At 42.8% G+C, this 23,136-nt stretch overlaps 1 protein-coding gene across 2 annotated transcripts in view; it reads right to left on the minus strand.

Moving 5' to 3' along the window:
- Positions 1 to 1,900: 1,900 nt before the first annotated feature.
- The window catches only part of ARMC6 (armadillo repeat containing 6), a 32,745-nt gene continuing 11,509 nt past the window's right edge, over positions 1,901 to 23,136 (minus strand). For both annotated transcript variants that reach the window (XM_068271278.1, XM_068271277.1), the window contains exons 4-8: positions 20,271 to 20,841; positions 10,614 to 10,759; positions 6,311 to 6,442; positions 5,205 to 5,342; positions 1,901 to 2,715 (exon numbers count right to left, since the gene is read on the minus strand). In XM_068271278.1, the coding sequence (XP_068127379.1) occupies positions 2,503 to 2,715; positions 5,205 to 5,342; positions 6,311 to 6,442; positions 10,614 to 10,759; positions 20,271 to 20,841 (1,200 nt within the window). In that variant the 3' untranslated portion in view covers positions 1,901 to 2,502. The remainder of the gene's footprint in view (positions 2,716 to 5,204; positions 5,343 to 6,310; positions 6,443 to 10,613; positions 10,760 to 20,270; positions 20,842 to 23,136) is intronic.

The raw sequence follows: 23,136 nt of genomic DNA on the forward strand, positions 1-23,136 counted from the left end.
AGGAGGCATGGTCTTAATCTGTGTGGCTGTTTATTTCAATACCCCCTATTACACTGCCACTCATTATACTGTCTCCTGACCCCCCAATTTAGTGCTTCTTGTTACCGTACCACCTATTATAGGGTGCTCTATTATACTTCCCCCACGATGGGAAAAATGCCAAGGAACACCTGCAGAGTACTCAAGGAACCCTGGGGTTCCAGGGAACCCTGGTTGAGAAAGCCTGGTCTAGGCTGTGGGCACAGAAGTGATACAGTGGACTTGTGAACTGATAAACTGTGAATCCAGTTTGTGCAGAACGGTGGAATCTGAGTTAGCTGCGGGAGCTTCTCCCCCCCATTTGGAGTGTATAGATAGGTAGGTAGCCAGGTATAAGTGCCCCCTGTATAAGGTATCTAGGTATAGTTGCCCCAGTATAGCTAGTATAGTTACCTCTGTATGGCAAGTATATTTTCCCCAGTATAGCTAGCATAGTTGCCCCAGTATAGCTCACTCCCCCCGTGGCCGCCGCTCCTGTTACCCTATGAGCTGGCGGCCGCTTCCTCTTTTAGATTGCCCAGTAGCCTCTCTCCTCTTTGCAGCTTCTTCTATTACAGCAGCGCATCCCACAGCTGCTGTAAGGAGGGAAGGAAGCAGGACAGCAGCTTCCTGTAGCAACGATAAACGTTGATGTTACCATGTGAACCGCTGTCCTGCTTCCTTCCCTCCTTACAGCAGCTGTGGGACACACTGCTGTAATAGAAGATGCTGCAAAGAGGAGAGGGAATACTGGGCAATCTAAAAGAGGAAGCGGCCGCTGGCTCATAGGGTAAAAGGAGCCGTGGGGAGGTAGGGGGGGCGGCGAGAGGCCAGACCCGGGACCTAAGGTGCCCATTAACGATCCAATACTCTGAACGAACGACTGCCTGCTTTAATCAATGTGATCAATTAGAAACAATCGTTTGGGTCCGCCAATGAAGGGGAAAATAATAAGCAATCTAATCAGACTAACAGAATCGACCAGAAATTCAGAACGATCATTCGTCCTCAATCAGCACCATCAACAGTACCCAATCTGATCAATCATACCTTTGGCAGATTATAATGTTAGTGGGCACCTTTACACTGCAGCTTTTTCCTTTGATCATCTATACTGGTCTCCTTTAGCGCAAACCAAAAGTTATATAAAAAGTAATGAAGTGAAGCCTCGTGTTCTCACAATGGGCTGGATGCACTAAATAGTGGCAATACTGCCATGCGGAGACAGCACTACTACTGCAGCAGTATATTGCGAGTTATGCTATAAGTGTGACATGTGGTACATGAGTAACATGAGCATTGATACGGTAACGCAAGTAGGCAAAATAACGGGAATAGGTAATGGACTTTATTATTGTGTTTTGCTGGTTGCAGCCAACTTTCTCTATTAATAATCACTGACATAAGCTTTTCACCCAGCTTTACCAGGCAGCTGCATGCTCATGCTGTAAGCAGGAAGGCGAGTGGAGATTTGTTAATGTGTGGCCAAGAATGAGAGAAGCATGGCACTGCTTCACTACTGCTCTCATAGTCAGGTTTACCAGCTTATGGCCTCTTGCACACTACATGCATTTTTTTTGTATATGATCAGATCTTTGATTCCGATTAAAAAACATAGCAGCATACAGTAATTTTTTTATCGGAATAAAAAATTGGATCATAGAAAAAAAAAAAAAAAATCAGAATCGCATGTAGTGAGCAAGACGCCTAAGAGTTTACAGCACTATATGAAGGAGGAGAGCAAGTGGGATAAAGCTTACTATAAGCAGTCACCCCTAGACATGAGACAATCTTCACTATTACTTTTTAGGTCTCATCAGGTACACTTAGTTGCATGTGGTCCGGTGTTAGTCATGGAGAGAATCCGAAGACATAACAAAAGTTGTTCAGGTGATACCTTTAATGACTAACTGTAGCAGAAAAATGGTACACTTAAACTGTACTGAAAAACAGTAACTTATTTGGTTACAGATTTGCTAACAGTATACTTTACACCTGAAAAGGTCTTAGCATGATTATAAAGAACAGCTTGTGCTTCTACAGCAAAGCTGGATCAATACTGAGGTTGATTTCAAATTTGCAAACCCGAATGAAAACATAAATTGATATTTCATATGCATGTAGTATGGGGCACAGCAATTGAGTGGTCAAAGGCTTTTATTCTAGCTGTAGCTATAAATACATTATGGCTGTATATTATTTTCTTTCTTCTTCAGTCTTCTCACTTGAAAAGGCAAACAACCATATATAGAACATTAATTGCCATATTACTGCAAGTCTCGGATAAGGCAATACATGTTTAAACTTCAAAAGAGTCTATTGTTACAAGTAGAAATGACAGTGCACGGGATAATTTGCAAAACAGTAATAGCACTTAATATAGTACCAATAAATAAAAGCTATGAAGCTTGGTAGGAACACCGTTCATTAATACAGGGGTGGGGAATGCTTTGAAGCTGCCACGAGTACAGAATGTAGTGAGGTTTAGTGCACTAAGCTGCCTTTTTGCCCAGTCCAAAGCTCACGGAGTTCTACTTTACAGCCAAGATCTCTTAGTGCTGCCTTGGCCACATCATCACAATCCTTATGATTCCTGCGAGCCTGAAGAATTAGAGACTCTGCTCCCATTTCAAGGATGGACTGTGAAAAATCCCGAGTTCGTGACACCAAGTTCCGGATCACCATGCAGGCCTGTTTCTGAGAGACAGAAGAAGGATGCTTTTGTTAATCGGGACCTATATTGTATTAGGCAAAGTTAAAATGAGCATTTGGTGAAAAAACAAAGCAACAGTTTAAGGAAACGTACCTATCCGTTAAGCAACACCTTCTCGGGTCTAAAAAAAAAAAAAAAAAAAAAAATCCCTATTTTGATGGCAAACATATTGGATTTTGTTCCAAGACTAGCCACTTAAAGAAAAACCGTGACCAAGAATTGAACTTCATCCCAATCAGTAGCTGATACCCCCTTTTACATGAGAAATCTATTCCTTTTCACAAAAGGATCATCAGGGGGCTCTGTATGGCTGATATTGTGGTGAAACCCCTCCCACAAGAAACTCTGAGGACCATGGTACTCCTGGCAGTTTACTGTCTGTGAACCTTGTTGCATTGTGGGAAATAGCTGTTTACAGCTGTTTCCAACTGCGAAAAAAGCATGCAGCAGCTACATCACCTGCCAGCAGTAAAAATGTCACCATGTGATAAATGCCAGAATGTAAATCAGGGAAAATAAAGACTTTACAATGGGCAAACACTGACTAAATCATTTATACATAATTATTGTAAAAATGAAGCACTTTTTTTTTTATAACATTATTTTCACTGGAGTTCCTCTTTAAAGGGAACTAAGCAGCTCCTGGCTTCAAATAGCTGCAAGGGCTGCCATTGTTCAGAAGCTCAACCCCCTGCTATTTTACAACTAGCATTATCCAGGCTAGGTGTGAAATTCTTCAACTAACTGATGTTTTCTGTTTGAAGTACAATGGGGGTTTGTTTGTGGTCAATTAAGTCTAATGAGGTGATTTCTTATCTGCCTTCCACCATCTCCTGCTCCACAGGTCTTTTATGGACTGACAAAGTGGCTATTTTAACCCTTAGATGTTAAAAAATTAGGTAAAATGAAAGGTGTTTTTTAATAAACCACCACATTTTTAGAATGCATTTTTAATTTGCTATAGAGCTGCCCTGGGTGTTAAAAATGATGCTCAGTTCACTTTAAAGGACTTACGAGGCGAAATTGCTAAAAAAAAAAAGTAAATTACCTGCCTCATCTTTTATGGCACGGAGGACGCCGTCCACGCCCTCCGTGCCGATCCGCCGGGTCCCCCCGCTCATTAGACCCACGGGCCGGCTACCGACCCCACGGCCCGGGTCGGGCTCTCCTGCCTCTCGCAACATGGCCCGCGAGTGCGGCTGCGCAGCTCTAGGGCCAACCCCCCTCCCCCCCCCCCCGATCCACGCTACGTAGTGTGGATCAGGGGGGTTGGCCCTAGAGCTGCGCAGCCGCACTCGCGGCCAGGCGGACTGCGCAGCCGCGGCCAGAGGAAGCGGCCATGTTGCGAGAGGCAGGAGAGCCCGACCCAGGCCGTGGGGTCGGCAGCCGGCCCGGGAGTCTAATGAGCAGGGAGACCCGGGGGACGGCGTCCTCCGTGCCATAAAAGATGAGGCAGGTAATTTACTTTTTTTTAGCAATTTCGCCTCGTAAGTCCTTTAAGCTATGTTCTCATGCAAAATTCCATGTCTCCCGAGACAATCTTTTGTGATCAATCTAAAGGTGCCCATTTCGATGCACTCTTTAAGAATCAAATTGTACATAAAACTGAGTAGTGTAAAACTATTCTATGGTTGATTGGAACATAAAATTGAATCGATCCAAAAGTTATGATTGCACCTGAAGAGAGAAAATGCCCTAATTGACCCATTTATGGAAGCAATTGATAAGTACCTTCCAATCGTAAAGTGTTGAAAGATCGCATCTGATGAAAAAATTATACCGTTAATGGGCACCTTAAATCTAAAATATAAATTTTAGATGATTGACCCAGTTTATTCTCTCAACAAGCAAAAGCAGATGACTTAACTGGGGTCCTGCGAGGGCAACAATATTGCGCTCTTTAAAAGTATTCTGAGGTGGGAGGGATATGGAGGCTGATAAGTTTATTTCCTTTTAAATCATGCTCATTGCTTGGCTGTGTTGCTCATCCTCTTCCTCTAATACTTTAACCATTGACACTGAACAAGCATGCAGATCAGATGTCTATGACAAATCTGACCAGATGAACTGCATGCTTGTTTAGGTGTATGGTTTAGACCCTACTGACCAGAAAGATCAGTAGGATAGCCAGGCAACTGGTACTGTTTAAAAGAAAATAAATATGGCAGCTTCCATAGGTCTCACACCTTGGGTTCCTTTTAAATGCCACCTCCAGAAAACATTTTTGCAGGGTTTCTGTGTCCCCACTTGTGAGAATGTCTATCACTTCCTGCCCAGACAGGAAATTGTATTTAAGAATTAAAGAGCAAGCAACAAGTATAACTATTGTGTTACTATCCCTGGACTACAAGTTATATGAGAGCTGCAAAGACCCATGTAGGTCTATTACTGACTGTGACTGGGCAGCTGCAGTCACTTGCTTGAATCCACAGTTAAAACTTTGGTAAGACTAGAACAGAGGATGTATTATTACCTGAACATTTACATCCTTAGGATGTGCCTTCATTGCCTGAAGAGCCGTCAAAGCTCCACCTCCTTCCATTATGACCTTACAGTTCTCGGGTTTACGGAGAGCTAACATAGCAAGTGCAGCACAGCCTTGTTCACAGATCTACAAAAATACAGCAAAGTTCATATCATTCACATAATCTGGTCATTTCAAAGTGTACCAAGATATTTGGAAGTGTTCAGAGCAAAAAAAACCATTTAAAACTTTCAGCCTACAATTGTAATCCTCGTTCTACCTCCACCTTGCCTTTCCATCCCTACCCCCAAAACTTTGATAACTTGTGCAATGATAAAAAACAAAAGTCTGTTAAATACCCTAATATTGCCACCCATTCTAATCAGGATGGTAGAGGATGAGACCAGCAGCTGCTCCATACTATGCCACTATGCCTACACTAACTTCTACCATTTAGGTGGTGCCTACCTCCCATGCATTAATCTCATGCAAAGTTTGCCCCTAACCCTAGCCTAATACCATTTCCATCCTAACAGTTTCAAAATCTCCTAGCCTCCCAAAATGTGTACTTTGGTAGATGAAAACAATACTTTTAGGCACTCGGATTGCCTAGTGCCAAAATTGCCATCTCGATAAGAGATTATTGGACAGTAACTGTGCCAGCCATATAACAGGGAGGTCTGGAAAATGGAACAGGCAAAGCCAAATTCAAATTTTATATAAACCAAAAAAAATTTGAAGTATCCTATTACAATAATTAGGCAGTGCCTTTATATGAAATGAATGGTCATTTTTGAAAAACAATTTTTACAGAAAAAAGTTACCAGTATGTATTTTTCATCTCTATTACTACTGGTATTTTTCAGGGTATGAAAAGCTTAATTTATTAACAACATAAAAGGTAGCTATCAAAAAAAAAAATATTCATAAAGAAAAACAGTAATACAATTATCTGGCAGTATATTTCCCACAAAGATATGAGTTACAATGGAGGCATAGTCATGCAATAACCTGTCAGCAGATGACTTAATTATCTGGCATAAGTTTTACTTCCATTTTGGCAAACTGATTTTGAATAATTTAGTAATACCTACTATAATGTACTCCCTCTTTACCTGAGCATTACAGAGATGACGAGACATGGCAAGAACAATCAGATCTGTCCCTCCACAGTTCACAATTGCATCTTTTACATCATCGTTCCCAGCAATTGCTTTGATGGCATTCAGCATCTGCTTTACAAGTTCCTGAGAAAATGAGGACACAAATGACCACAAAGGATTAGAAATATAAACAATGTAACAACATAGCATACACTATTAATGAACAAATCTAACATTCAATTATCTTCTCTTTGTTGTTTCAATACAGATGGTTTTGTCAGACATACAAATCTATAAAAAGTGTGGCCAATACACATGATGCACAACAAAAACATACAGCTAATGCTGGGAATACACCATGAGATTTTTTGGCAGATAATTTCGGACAGGTCCGATCTGATTTTCGATAGTTTTTTCTGATGATTTCTCTGATGATTTCTCATAGAAGTGAATGAAAAACGATTGGATAATTGATCGGACACTAATAAGGGCTCTTTTCCACTATGAAATAATCGCAATCGCGTTTCAATTTCCACCATGCGATTGCGATTGAGCTACTATACTCATTATAGTCCAGCTCAATCGCATACAAAACGCGGCAGGACAACGATTGCGATTTGACCAAAATCGCATCGCAATCGGATCGCACTAATGGAAATTGCTGCTGCAGTTTCCATTAGTTTAATGTACCTTGCGATTTGCGATCAGAAGCAAATCGCAAATCGCAGGCTAGTGGAAAAAGGCCCTAAATCTGCTGAAAAATCTTATCGTGTATTCCCAGCATATTTCACCAAAGTTTTTGTTGTGTTCCATATATTTCTTATGTTCCCTTTAAATGCTAGGCAAAGACTGACCAATCTATGGTACATGACTGATATCAATCATTTACCTGGCCTCCCAACTTGCACCAGTGGGTTAGACAAAATGTCATCAATCTTGTCTAATATTGATCATACTAATGGAGCTTACAGCTCTTACAGCTTCATACTACCTGTACTTGATGGAGAACGGAGCTAGGCAAACGTAACATAACGCTCCTGCCAACATTGAAAGAAATTAAGAACAGGCATGTCTAAAAAATATCTGATCAAAAATACAACTGAACAAAGGCGACCACGTTTTTACTACATTTTCAGAACATGTGATGTTACTGAATTAAACTAAAACATGTAACAGAGTATGCCTACCTTTAGGAATATTGTCTATCTAGTTTGTCCCTTTTTTCCCTGTAGCTAGACTGTCACAAGTACAGAAGTCAGCATCTCTCCAAGTTATCAGGTATTTGGTATTAATGCTGTGTGAGCCAAATGCAACCACACACATGCATCTTTGTAAATGACCATGTGCAATAAAACTAATTGGAATGGGTCTGACTGGTAGACTACTTCATGATAAGCTATCAGTCATCAGCTTTCATACAAGCTCCAATCTGTCGCGCCTTACCATTAACAAACCAGCAGGAATACCTCAAATGTCAATAACACCACCCCATAGGTTTGTGTTTCCACACAAAATAATATAACGTTAATAGATGCTCACACATCTTTCATTTGAAAAACTGTTCTAGGCACTAAAAAGATAGGCGGTGGTTAGTTAGTTCAGTCCCACCCTGCATGTTTTACGATCATGTCACTGTTATTTTCCGTAGTTTGGTGTATCTGTGACCTTCCTTCCTTCTCAGATTCCTGTCCTTAATGCCAAAATTCACACTACAGCAGGGCTTCTACTAGTTCTTAGTTCACACCTACTAGGCATATTCGGCACCTGTAAAGCTAGGAGGAGCCACTGCCAAGAGCTCCAATATAAAACACAAGTTCCCGAGAGGGAAAAAGTACAGAAATATCTTACAGTATAAGAAAAAGCTTTCCAGGCTGGTAAGACATGCAGGACACTGCTCAACTAGTCAGTACAGGCCTTGTCATCTGTTTTGTTTAAAGAGACACTGAAGCGACTTTTATTATCTCAACTGTTCCTGGACTATTTACTTTTCCTCTGCTAGAGGAGAGGTCATTACTTCACAGACTGCTCTGAAAGACTCATTTTGAATGCTGAGTGTTGTGTAATGTGCACATATTATAGAATGATGCAATGTTAGAAAAAACACTATATACCTGAAAATAAAAGTATGAGAATATTTTCTTTGCTGCTAATCTTCTAGTAATTATTCATAGTACACAACCAATTCACTATATCATATTTTTTTTTTTCGCTTCAGTGTCTCTTTAAGCTTTAAAAATGCTGGAAACACTGACAGGTTTGCCTTTTTAAGTCAGCTGTTTTAAACAAGACTTAAAAGTATACCCATGGCAATAATACACAAAATATCAAATCTATTTGGAATAAGGGCCATACTATGTGATCTGACTCTGTACCACCAGAATCATTTGCTGCAGAGTTTTTGAAACTGCTTAAGAAACATACAGAACAGATAAATCCCACATTAGGCAAGCCTTGACTTGAGTAAATTGCAGTAATACTTTGGAATGTGAAACAAAGTCCTTGAAGTAAAACCATTATGAGATAGCTTTTGTGCCCTCTAGTAAATAGATTAATATTACGTTACTTGAAAACAATCATAATAAACCAAAGCAATATAGCAAAAAACATGTAAGAGAAAATGTTATCTGACAAATTTATTAAAACATTTAAAATATAATCTGTTGGTTTTTAATCTTAAAGTGAACAGAAAACTGGGGGTGAAAAAAAAAAGAAAGAAAAAACTACCTTAACTGGGGCTTCTACCAGCCCCCTGCTGCAGCTGCCCTGAGCCCACGCTGTCACTTTAGTGATGCTCCAGCCCCCCGCAGCAACCCTCTTCCGACCGGCTAGCGAGTCCTCGATCACGCTCCTGTCCCCGGGAGCACTCTATGCATGTGCAGTAGGGATTTTTTCGTACTTCACATGTGCAGAGCGTTCCCAACCACGGAAGTTCGATCAGGAGGTGCGCAGACCAGGCACCCGCATCCAAATAACAGTGGGTCGCTACGGGGGACCCGAGAATCGTTCAGTGACGGTGCAGGAAACAGCAGTGTTTCACAATAACTGGGAGTAGTGTTCTACTGATACCTATGAAGTGGTAACTGGTAGTAATGTTCTGCAGATACCTATGCAGTGGTGACGGGGAGTGCAGTCCCACCGATGCCTAGGCAGTGGTAACTGGGAGTAGTGTTCTGCAGATACCTATGCAGTGATGACGGGGAGTGCAGTCCCACCGATACCTAGGCAGTAGTGACTGGGATTAGTGTTCTGCAGATACCTACGCAGTGGTGACGGGGAGTACAGTCCCACCGATGCCTAGGCAGTGGTGACTGGGAGTAGTGTTCTGCAGATACCTATGCAGTGGTGACGGGGAGTACAGTCCCACCGATACCTAGGCAGTAGTGACTGGGAGTAGTGTTCTGCAGATACCTATGTAGTTGTGATGGGGAGTACAGTCCCGCCGATGCCTAGGCAGTGGTAACTGGGAGTAGTGTTCTGCAGATACCTATGCAGTGGTGACGGGGAGTACAGTCCCACCGATACCTAGGCAGTAGTGACTGGGAGTAGTGTTCTGCAGATACCTATGTAGTGGTGATGGGGAGTACAGTCCCGCCGATGCCTAGGCAGTGGTGACTGGGAGTAGTGTTCTGCAGATATGCAGTGGTGACGGGGAGTACAGTCCCACCGATGCCTAGGCAGTGGTAACTGGGAGTAGTGTTCTGCAGATACCTATGCAGTGGTGACGGGGAGTACAGTCCCACCGATGCCTAGGCAGTGGTAACTGGGAGTAGTGTTCTGCAGATACCTATGCAGTGATGATGGGGGAGTAGTGTTCTGCAGATACCTATGCAGTGGTGACGGGGAGTACAGTCCCACCGATACCTAGGCAGTGGTAACTGGGAGTAGTGTTCTGCAGGTACCTATGCAGTGGTGACGAGGAATACAGTCCCACTGATACCTATGCAGTGATGATGGGGAGTAGTGTTCTGCAGGTACCTATGCAGTGGTGACGGTGAATACAGTCCCACCGATACCTAGGCAGTGGTAACTGGGAGTAGTGTTCTGGAGGTACCTATGCAGTGGTGACGAGGAATACAGTCCCACTGATACCTAGGCAGTGGTGACTGGGAGTAGTGTTCTACTGATACCTATTGAAGTGGTTAAACCCTAGAGGAGAACATGCACTACCACCTTTTGTTTTCAGTTCAAGTGGAGCTTATGACACTTTAAGGCAGAACACGGGTGATGTACAGGGTTATAGATCATGGTCTTATTTTCTGGAAACAGCTGTAGACATGGTTTGCCTATAGTGATATAAATGAAGGCTGGTTATTACCTGATGATCAATGCAGTCAGCCAAGAGCGCCACCATGAAATTTAGACCACCCAGATCAACAACATCTTGGCAGAACTCATTACGAACACAAAGGCGGGAGATGGTTGCACAAAGTTCACTTAGTACTCCAACATTATCTGTAAAACCTATTAGACAAGACAGAAATTCTTGAATAAAAACATCTCTTACTTGATATGACAGATTATAAATATATATCAAAAGTTTGTTTTGCATGGCACCATCAGTGCAATCTATTCTGCAATATATTATAGGACTAGAGTAGACTATGAATATAATCATATTGGTGAAGCCCCCCCCCACCCCCCCCCATACTCTCTCCCATGTGCTTATCTGGGCCCAACTCCCTCACACCAGCTTTTTTGATACGTTTTTTGGAACAGACATTAGATTGAATAAAACAGTTTAAAGTGTACCTGAGCCAAGTTTCTGGCGCATCTGCTGTGTACAACACTCCCGGCCGGCTCTCGTATCTTCGTCTGCCACCAGTGACGTCACTGGTGGCAGACGGAGATACGAGAGCCGGCCGGGAGTGTTGTACACAGCGGATGCGCCATAGTGGAGACGGGACGCCGGAACCACAGTGGAGGTGACACCGCAAGGCTCTCTCTGAGCCAGATATGCTTTTTTAACCATTTATCTATGTGAGTGCAATATAGCGCAGGGCACTGGCAATTGTTTTTATGGTTTTACACTATGTGTGTTTTACTGTGATTTTTTAAGTGGAAAAGTCGGATTAAAGCCATTGGAAATTTACAACTGCCTGAGTGTTAACATTGAATTATGCGCAAGACCCACCTGGAAACTGAGGTGGCCAATGTCTGGTGAGCCTGTATTTTAAAAGGGTCGCATGATCAATTGCACAAAGAATGAAAGACGAGTGATACACTATTTGCACTGGGTGTTTGTGTGAATACGTTTAATCCAACAGTAATGCACTATGTTGAGGTTTTAATCCTGCAGGGTGTACTGTAAAGGAAGAGGAGCGCTGTCACAGCATACATATCTTCTAAAGTCAATCTGGTGGATTTTTTGATAGCGAACACTCTGGATTTGGCTGATATAAGGACGTTTGAAAGGGCTTAGTGGTTGTTGTTTTACGGTGGGCGCATTCTGTATCATTATAATTGTGATCTCTAGGAGGACACAGGAAGCTTCTGGAGTAGCAGAGTGAGGAACCCGTAGATGCACATCGGAGAGAGGGAGCAGAGGGCAGCAGGGAACAATCTTTTCCCCGTTTTTTTTTGTGTGTGTGGGGGGGGGGGGAATATATATATATATATATATATATATATATATATATATATATATATATATATATATGTGCTATAATATATAATACATACACATAAATACAGTGGGAGATGCCTATGTACAAGAGGCATTATTGTGGGGGGAAAAAAAATTCTCAGCTTTTTATTTCCATTGAACTAAAAGTGCCCAGTTCAAAATTATTCATACCCTTCTCAATAATCAATAGAAAAGCCTTTATTGGCTATTACAGCAATAAAACGCTTCCTATAATTGCAGACCAGCTTTTTGCATGTCTCCATAGGTATTTTTGCCGATTCATCTTAAGCAAAAAGCTCCGAATCTTTCAGGTTGGAGGGTCGTCTTCCTTCACCCTGATCTTTTGCTCCCTCAACGGATTCTCATTGGCTGGGGCACTCCAAAACCTTAATGTTGTTGACTGCTAACCATTTCTTCACCACTTTTGCTGTGTGTTTTGGGTCATTGTCATGCTGAAATGTCCACTGGAGCCCAAGGCCACAATTCTCTGCAGACTGCCTGATGTCATTGAGAATCCACGTGTTGCTTTTTTTTTTTCATAGTGCTGTTTAATGTGACAAGGTTCCCTGGTCCATTGGCTGAAAAAACACCCCTAAAGCATTAGGTTCCCACCACAATGTTTGACAATGGGGATGATGTTCTTTGGGTTGAAGGCTTCTCCTTTTCTACGCCAAATGAAACAAAAATTGAATTGTTTGGTCACAATGATGTTTCCTTCATCTGACGATAACACAGACCAGAAATCTTCTTCTTTGTCCAGATGAGCATTTGCAAAGGCCAAGCGAGCTTTTGTGTGCCTTATCTGGAGAAGTGGTGTGTCTGCATCAGTGGAACCCAGCAGTGTGCAGTGTCCGCTGGATTGTTTGCCTTGAGACATTGCCACCAGCAGAGCTCAGATTCACCAGGATAACCTTGGTGGTGATCCTTGGATTCTTTTTCACCTCTCCCTATCCTCCTGGCCAGCACAGGTGTCACTTTTGGCACAGTGCAGAATATCTTGTATTTTTTCATAATACTTTGCACTGTAGCCACTGGAACTTGAAAAAAATTAGAAATGGCCTTGTATCCCTTTCCTGCCTTATGAGCAGCCACAGGTCCTCACTGAGCTCCTTTGTCTTAATGCTGGGTACACACTATGAGATTTTATGGTTGATTTACTGTCAGATCGATAATTTCCAACATGTCCGATTCGATTTCCAAGCATTTTCCAATCGGTTTCCTATTAAAGTTAACGGAAATCGATAGGAAAATGCTCGGAAATCGATTGGAAAGCAAATCGGACATGTTGGAAATAATCGATCTGACAGTAAATCGACTATAAAATCTCATAGTGTGTACCCAGCAGTAACCATGACTGTCCACAAACCAACAGCAGAGAGCTGCTGTTTTTCACCTGTTGAGTTGATTAGAACAGCTGTTCAGAGTAATTAGGATGCTTTAGAACAGCTTGGACTATTTGAAATGGTACAGAACTTTGGATTTTCCCACAGACAGTGACAGTTTGTGAAGAGTATGAATAACTTTGGTCTGGACACTTTTTGCTCAAATGTAAATAAAAGCTGAGAAATATTTTTTTCAACAACGTCTCTTGAACATTGCCTTATCTTTTGGGAGACTATGTCATTTCCCCGTCAAAAAATACTTGCCGGTTGAATGAAAGTAACTTTAAGTCAAGATTTGCCAGGGGTATGAATAATTAATTATGGGCAGCACTGTATATTACATACACACACACACACCACACAAACAAGTTCCAGATGATAGGCAATACCCTCAGTAATTGGGCAGCAGTTTACACAGGAAGCAGAAGTCTCAGCAGTTGATGCAGCTTGTGCTCTTTAGCCCATGCATTGGCCGGTGTGCAGATAGCGAGCTGGTTACAAGTGGCTGCCGGCCCATTCGCCCACGGATCATGGGTCTCTGACTGACGCATGCGCCCTCTCACTTTCCACTATAGCTGGATACAGAATACCGCAGGCGCCACAAAACAGATTCGCTTTAACCAAAGTTCTATTATATCCAGGTTTATTATACTAGGCATTACTCCCATATACTTACAGCACTTAGCCGGGACATGGACATTTATCGTTGTTCACTATACCCGTGTGTGTGTGTGTGTGTGTGTGTGTGTGTGTGTGTGTGTGTGTGTGTGTGTGTGTGTGTGTGTGTGTGTGTGTGTGTGTGTGTGTGTGTGTGTGTGTGTGTGTGTGTGTGTGTGTGTGTGTGTGTGTGTGTGTGTGTACACACACATACGGTGGCTTGCAAAAGTATTTGGCCCCCTTGAAGTTTTCCACATTTTGTCACATTACTGCCACAAACATGAATCAATTTCATTGGAATTCCACGTAAAAGACCAACACAAAGTGGTGTACACGTGAGAAGTAAAACGAAAATCATACATTGTTCCAAACATTTTTTACAAATCAATAACTGCAAAGTGGGATGTGCGTAATTAATCAGCCCCCTTTGGTCTGAGTGCAGTCAGTTGCCTATAGACATTGCCTGATGAGTGCTAATGACTAAATAGAGTGCACCTGTGTGTAATCTAATGTCAGTACAAATACAGCTGCTCTGTGACGGCCTCAGATGTTGTTTAAGAGAATATTGGGAGCAACAACACCATGAAGTCCAAAGAACACACCAGACAGGTCAGGAATAAAGTTATTGAGAAATTTAAAGCAGGCTTAGGCTACAAAAAGATTTCCAAAGCCTTGAACAACCCACGGAGCACTGTTCAAGCGATCATTCAGAAATGGAAGGAGTATGGCACAACTGTAAACCTACCAAGAAAAGGCCATCCACCTAAATTCACAGGCCAAACGAGGAGAGCGCTGATCAGAAATGCAGTCAAGAGGCCCATGGTGACTCTGGACGAGCTGCAGAGATCTACAGCTCAGGTGGGAGACTCTGTCCATAGGACAACTATTATTCATGTACTGTACAAAGTTGGCCTTTATGGACGAGTAACAAGAAGAAAGCCATTGTTAACAGAAAAGCATAAGAAGTCCCGTTTGCAGTTTGCTACAAGCCATGTGGGGGACAGAGCAAACATATGGAAGAAGGTGCTCTGGTCGGATGAGACCAAAATGGAACTTTTTGGCCAAAATGCAAAACGCTATGTGTGGCGGAAAACTAACACTGCACATCACTCAGAACTTACCATCCCCACTGTCAAATATGGTGGTGGCAGCATCATGCTCTGGGGTTGCTTCTCTTCAGCAGGGACAGGGAAGCTGGTCAAAGTTGATGGAAAGATGGATGGAGCCAAATACAGGGCAATCTTGGAAGAATACCTCTTGGAGTCTGCAAAAGACTTGAGACTGGGGCTGAGGTTCACCTTCCCGCAGGACAATGACCCTAAAGATAAAGCCAGGGCAACAATGGAATGGTTTAAAACAAAACATATCCATGTGTTAGAATGGCCCAGTCAAAGTCCAGATCTAAATCCAATCAAGAATCTGTGGCAAGATCTGAAAACTTTTGTTCACAAACGCTGTCCATCTAATCTGACTGAGCTGGAGCTATTTTGCAAAGAAGAATGGGCAAGGATTTCAGTCTCTAGATGTGCAAAGCTGGTGGAGACATACCCTAAAAGACTGGCAGCTGTAATTGCAGCAAAAGGTGGTTTTACAAAGTATTGACTCAAGAGGCTGAATAATTACGCACACCCCACTTTGCAGTTATTGATTTGTAAAAAATGTTTGGAACAATGTATGATTTTCGTTCCACTTCTCATGTGTACACCACTTTGTATTGGTCTTGCACGTGGAATTCCAATAAAATTGATTCATGTTTGTGTCAGTAATGTGACAAAATGTGGAAAACTTCAAGGGGGCCGAATACTTTTGCAAGCCACTGTATACTTAGCATACTGTATATACAGCGACAGCAGCGCTCCTTAAACTGCTCCATTTACAGTGGTCATGGTGATTATGAAGCTCACTTGAATCCAGTCAGCTGGAGATCTCACAATATTTACACTCTTTTCCCAACAACCAGACAGCCTGTGAAATCTCCTGAATATCATTAGCAACCCTTTCAGCCTCTCACTGTCTACAAAGTCTGCTGGAGGAGTTCTCAGCAGTTGCCATAGCAACACTGATGCCTAAATTTACAGGTCCATCATTACTCTGGTGCATAATTCTCAGGCATACATGGTTATAGAGAGGATAGCTGTATAGCCATCAACAAGCTTATCTGACACCCACTGGACCAAATAAATTCAACAAACTAATTCTGATATCTTCAACATATCATAAATGTTTTATAGCAGAGCCCTAATTCCTGCATTTAATGTGGGAATGTTCATGATAGCTTTACTAAGCACTGGAAGCATCCTTATATGATGAAAATGGAATGCTTATAAACCTGCCTATAAAATGTTTTCTTTCCTATGTGATCTTTTATTTCTCAAACTATTTGCTGCTAGGCAAGTTATATCATATACAGGGAGTGCAGCATTATTAGGCAAGTTGTATTTTTGAGGAATAATTTTATTATTGAACAACAACCTTGTTCTCAATAAACCCCCCAAAAAACTCATTAATATCAAAGCTGAATATTTTTGAAAGTAGTTTTTAGTTTGTTTTTTAGTTTTAGCTATTTAGGGGGATATCTGTGTGTGCAGGTCACTATTACTGTGCATATTTATTAGGCAACTCAACAAAAAACAAATATATACCCATTTCAATTATTTATTTTTACCAGTGAAACCAATATAACATCTCAACATTCACAAATATACATTTCTGACATTCAAAAACAAAACAAAAACAAATCAGTGACCAATATAGCCACCTTTCTTTGCAAAGACATTCAAAAGCCTGCCATCCATGGATTCTGTCAGTATTTTGATCTGTTCACAATCAACATTGCGTGCAGCAGCAACCACAGCCTCCCAGACACTGTTCAGAGAGGTGTACTGTTTTCCCTCCTTGTAAATCTCACATTTTATGATGGACCACAGGTTCTCAATGGGGTTCAGATCAGGTGAACAAGGAGGCCATGTCATTAGTTTTTCTTCTTTTATACCCTTTCTTGCCAGCCACGCTGTGGAGTACTTGAATGCGTGTGATGGAGCATTGTCCTGCATGAAAATCATGTTTTTCTTGAAGGATGCAGACTTCTTCCTGTACCACTGCTTGAAGAAGGTGTCTTCCAGAAACTGGCAGTAGGACTGGGAGTTGAGCTTGACTCCATCCTCAACCGAAAAGGCCCCACAAGCTCATTTTTGATGATACCAGCCCAAACCAGTACTCCACCTCCACCTTGCTGGCGTCTGAGTCGGACTGGAGCTCTCTGCCCTTTACCAATCCAGCCACGGGCCCATCCATCTGGCCCATCAAGACTCACTCTCATTTCATCAGTCCATAAAACCTTAGAAAAATCAGTCTTGAGATATTTCTTAGCCCAGTCTTGACGTTTCAGCTTGTGTGTCTTGTTCAGTGGTGGTCGTCTTTCAGCCTTTCTTACCTTGGCCATGTCTCTGAGTATTGCACACCTTGTGCTTTTGGGCACTCCAGTGATGTTGCAGCTCTGAAATATGGCCAAACTGGTGGCAAGTGGCATCTTGGCAGCTGCACGCTTGACTTTTCTCAGTTCATGGGCAGTTATTTTGCGCCTTGGCTTTTCCACACGCTTCTTGCAACCCTGTTGACTATTTTGAATGAAACGCTTGATTGTTCGATGATCACGCTTCAGAAGCTTTGCAATTTTAAGAGTGCTGCATCCCTTTGCAAGATATCTCACTATTTTTAACTTTTCTGAGCATGTCAAGTCCTTCTTTTCAGAATCAGAATCAAGTTTCATGGCCAAGTACAGGGGTTTGTACATGGAATTGTTTTTAGCACAGACAAGCTCAAAAAAGTACACAAGACAAGATATACAGTAATGTAGACTAACATACATGCAATAGTAGTACAGGAAGACGGTAGAGTACTTAGTAGAGCAAGACCCCCTAAGGAGATGTGCCGTCGGCGGGAGTCTACCCAGGTGTGAACGCTGGAGCAAGGGAGTGTGATTGGGAGAGAAAGTTGAGGAGATCAATAGCTTGGGGGAAGAAGGTGTTTCTGTGTCTAGTGGTCTTGGTGAGTAAGGACCTGTAGCGACGGCCTAGGGGGAGAAGATTGAAGTAGCAGTTGCCAGGGTGAGTGGGGTCTCTTGCTATCCTGGCGGCCCTAGAGCGCAGTCTAGAGAAGTAGAGGACCCATTTTGCCAAAGGAAAGGAAGTTGCCTAATAATTATGCACACCTGATATAGGTTGTTGATGTCATTAGACCACACCCCTCCTCATTACAGAGATGCACATCACCTAATATGCTTAATTGGTAGTAGGCTTTCGAGCCTATACAGCTTGGAGTAAGACAACATGCATAAAGAGGATGATGTGGTCAAAATACTCATTTGCCTAATAATTCTGCACTCCCTGTAAATGGTTGCCCCTGATCATCAAACAATTCACAACTTGATAAGCGGGAAAGATTAATTCCTTTCTTAAAAAACATGTACTTGCACAGCGGCACCCACGTGTGACCTGGGCCTCTCCTGGTTATGTTCATGTGACCGGGGCCTCTCCTGGTTATGCTCATGTGACCTGGGCCTCTCCTGGTTATGCTCATGTGACCTGGGCCTCTCCTGGTTATGCTCACGTGACCTGGGCCTCTCCTGGTTATGCTCATGTGACCTGGGCCTCTCCTGGTTATGCTCATGTGACCTGGGCCTCTCCTGGTTGTGTACATGTGACCTGGGCCTCTCCTGGTTGTGTACATGTGACCTGGGCCTCTCCTGGTTGGGTACATGTAGCTTGGGCCTCTCCTGGTTGTGTACATGTAACCTGGGCCTCTCCTGGTTGTGTACATGTAACCTGGGCCTCTCCTGGTTGTGTACATGTAACCTGGGCCTCTCCTGGTTGTGTACATGTAACTTGGGCCTCTCCTGGTTGTGTACATGTGACCTGGGCCTCTCCTGGTTGTGTACATGTGACCTGGGCCTCTCCTGGTTGTGTACATGTGACCTGGGCCTCTCCTGGTTGTGTACATGTGACCTGGGCCTCTCCAGGTTATGTTCATGTGACCTAGGCCTCTCCAGGTTATGTTCATGTGACCTGGGCCTCTCCTGGTTGTGTACATGCAACCTGGGCATCTCCTAATTATGTACACATAACCTGGGCATCTCCTGGTTATGCACATGTAACCTGGGGCTCTCCTGGTTATGTATGTGTAACCTGAGCAACCCCTAGTTATGTACAAGTAACCTGGGCATCTCCTGATTATGTACTTGTAACCTGTTCCTTTCTTGGTTGTGTACATGTAATATGGGGCTGTCCTGGTTATGCATGACTCCTCTAGGTATTCAAATACTAAACAAAGAGCTTTTACTGTAAAGGACAAGCAACTGGTCACCCAGCAGACAAACAAGACATGCAGCTGGACTAAGGACTGTGTAAAGTTGTGTGTGACCCTACTTGTTATACTCTGTGCTAATTTCTTTAATATGTGCTCTTTATGTACAGAATATGTTTGTAATGTTTGATGTCCAATATGCAAGAGTGACACACTTTCTTGATTCCAATAAACGTTGTTTTTTTTTTGTAAAGTTGCCGTTTTTGTTGCAAAATGAAAATTACCAGTTATACCAATTTACCAATTTATAGAGCCTCATTTCCCTAGAAACCTCCACCAACTGCTCACACATAGGTTGAGATGAGACGGACCAGAGGATCTATGAAATGTTGTAGCACACATTAGCCTTTTAAAAAAAACTGTGAAATTGCATTTTTTTTATGCATATAAAAAACTGCAAGTAATCGGGCTTTAAAGTGTACCTGAGACAAAAGATAATTGCGGAGGCTGCAGGCAGTAGAGAATGGCGGCGAGGGACTAATCAGCACGAAGGGGGCTGCAGTAAGCCCCAGGTATGTATAAACCGTTTTAAATCCTTGCTCTCAGGTTCACTTTAAGGGCTCGTTCACACCTAAGCGGGAACCGTGCAATTCCTGCTAATCTGTAAAGCGCTAGCATTTTTTGAAAAACGCTAGTGCTATTTTAGTCTATGGCAGTGTTCACACTTGAGCAATTAGCGATAATCGCGGGCGTTCCGTTAGCCATTAGCATATATAGAAATGCTAATCGCCATCGCTCCAAAAAAGCGAATTTGTACAGTGATTTTTCTGTGTTAAATCGCAGAAAAATCACCCACGGAAAATGCTACCGCAAATTGCTAGTGGTTAGCAATTTTAGGTGTGAACGAGCCCTAAAGGGCAGGCTATTGTACAAGGACTCATTTTTAATATGCAAGTAACAAGTCTGAAGCATTGAGCACAGGCATACAGTGTCCAGTGTACAAACCTACCTTTTGCAGCTTCTATCAACAGCTTTAGGCCTCCATTCTCCAAAACAATCATTTTAGCATGGTCATGTGCATGTCCAAATGGAACTCGGATGTCATCATCCAAGGTCATAATTCTTAATGCAGAGCAAGCTTCACGTACCACATCTGGATCTGTCCCATGATTAGTAATAGCTTCTGTAAGACAGCGCAAAATGCCAGCTTTCACAAGGTCTTGACGATTCTGCTCATGTTTCAGGCACACGTGGCGAATGAGACGGATCGCCATCAAGGTCACATCAGCATCACCTGAGTATTTCTTTAAATTGCGAATTAAGAGCTCCTGTCCAACACCCTCCAACAAATCAGGCTGTCCATCAGCAAGACAAGACATGGCATAAAGAGCATTCAACAGAGCCCTCCTGTTTTCCTGAGAAAGTTTCCAGGCATCAAGAACGACTGCATAAGCAAGCTTCTGTCCTGCTAGGTAGCGATGCGCCATGCCAAGTTTGCATTGATCCCCAAATTTGACGAGGAGGTCTGAGAAATTGCTTACAGATCCTGACTCCACACTCTCTCGCAATAACTCCAGTGTCTGCAAGTAACACAACAATAATAATCAATGATAACTTGGAGTACAGTAAGATTGAACATTGCATTAAGTCCTTTTCCCAGACTACACTTTTTAATTTAAGTCCCTTTTTCATTGCCTAGTTTTAATTTGTTTTTTTTTTAAGGAGGGAGTGTGCCACCCAAGATCATTCAAATAAGGTTTACTCGTTTTTTGTGTTATTTCTTACCTTTCAAGAACAGCACAGGGTTATTCTTTTTACCCTGTCAAATGTAAGTCTAAAATCTAAAAGCTCAACCACTCCCCCAGTGACCAGGCTATTCAGTGCTCTGCAGCTTTAGTGTGCTGCAGAGCCATACAACAAAGCACACAAATGATTCTTCCCCCATTTTCTGCCCACCAGCTCTGTTGGTGGGCTCTGATCGCTGCTGTCATCAGTATTTTTTTTTTATGAATTTACTTATTTATTTATTTCTTAATAAAAAGCGATCGCTCTGTGGGCCACTGCAGGCGACAGCCGAGTGACAGGGTTGTCCCCAGTACAGCGCTGCAGTAGATCGCAACGCTGTACAGTGAAAACAAATGGCCGTTTACTTTCATTTCAGTCTGCTAGCCACGATCGCCTCTGGCAGACTGTAGACGGAGGTCCACTCCGTCACACAAGCGGGGATGCGCGCGCAATCTCCTGCAAAACACTCCCCAAGGACGTGACACAGTTACACGGTCCTGGGGAAGCCACCTTGCAACCGCCAATTGGCGTTAGGCGGTTTTAAGCTGATTAAAGTGTACCAGAGATGGGGGGGGGGCGTATACATACCTGGGGCTTCCTCCAGGCCGATCACTCCCTCACCGTCTTTCTGTGTTGTATGGATAGTCCGCAATTGGCCATGGAAAATCCTTCAGTGGGTGCAGGCGCAGTCCGGAAGTGCACACTCCCCCGCCTCTGGGAGTGTTCTGCTCCAGCACGATGGGGGTACCTGTGTGGCTACGCATTAGCAGTACGCCACAGAATGGAGGATTTTCCGGGGCAAATTTCAGACTATCCAGACAGCGCAGAAGCACAGTGAGGAAGCGATCGGCCTGGAGGAAATCCCAGGTATATACATTCCCACCACCACCATCTCAGGTTTACTTTAAGTAGTTCCAAGTTGTACTCACAGAACTACTCTATTACCTGTAAATATCTGATCGTTATACTTTTATGGTCTAAAGCCACATTGATACACCCCTAAGATCATTTCTGCCTACAGGTGCCCATACATCTAGAGACGTATGGGCAGATCAAATCTGATTAGAGATAAATTTGTTGCCTGTCCATACACTGCAGGCTGATTCCCGATAGATTTCAGCATGAAATCTACCAAGAATGGGCCTAGCAACACCACCTTTGCTGCCTGCCTGGCCACCCCCTAAGTGTAAATATCCCCCCGGTGCCTGTACAGTGTAAAATTTCACCTGTATCACTGCTGAGACTCACGGCATCCTCCGGGATCCAAGCACACGAGGGCAGGAGTGGCGGTAGCAGGACTGGTGAGATTTAACACTGCATGGGCACTGAGGGGGAGTTGGTGACATTTACACTTGGGAGACAGCAGTTTGGGATCCACCACAGTTATCTATGCACACTGGATCGAGCACTTTTGACCAAGATCTTTCCAGCATGTCCGATTGACGCATTTGACCGATTCCAGTCAGAAGTCAATAGACTCATTGATAGGGTGGACATGTTGTGGCACCAATTTTCATCCAATTTGATAAAATGATTTAATCAGATGGTCGATCAAGCCGTAAAATTGGTAAATTTACATATGGCCACCTTAATAAGTGAGTTTGTAGATTTATTACTCCAGACAGCACTCTATATACCACATTTAATAGCGTTATTCCTCAGTTTTTACATATAAGGTTCAATCGTATCTGGGCTGATTGGATAATTAGATTCCCCTTAGGTTCCCCTCCGGTTAATTATCAAAATGTACCGTATAATCCTGTCTCTTTCTTAAGAGAGAATTGCACTTGTCACTAGTACTTTATATCTAACCTGTATGCACTGTTTTGTACTATTTAAACTAGGACATCCTTGCCCTTTGTGGATATTTTGCCTTTTTGTATGTTGTTTACACTTCATTCTGTGTTGTATAAGCTGTCTTTTGTATTGCCGTTTTAAAAACTTTATAAAGACGAAAGTAAAAAAAAAATTGCCACCTCCGGGAGCCCTGTAAATGCATCGGAAGCACTCGCAGTACAGAGCCAGCCGTCTTTGGGTGCACTCAGGGACATGAGTCGCAGAGGTGGCAAAACCCTTAGGAGATCTTAGAC

Source organism: Hyperolius riggenbachi, chromosome 1 (assembly GCF_040937935.1).
Source record: "Hyperolius riggenbachi isolate aHypRig1 chromosome 1, aHypRig1.pri, whole genome shotgun sequence".
NCBI lineage: Eukaryota > Metazoa > Chordata > Amphibia > Anura > Hyperoliidae > Hyperolius > Hyperolius riggenbachi.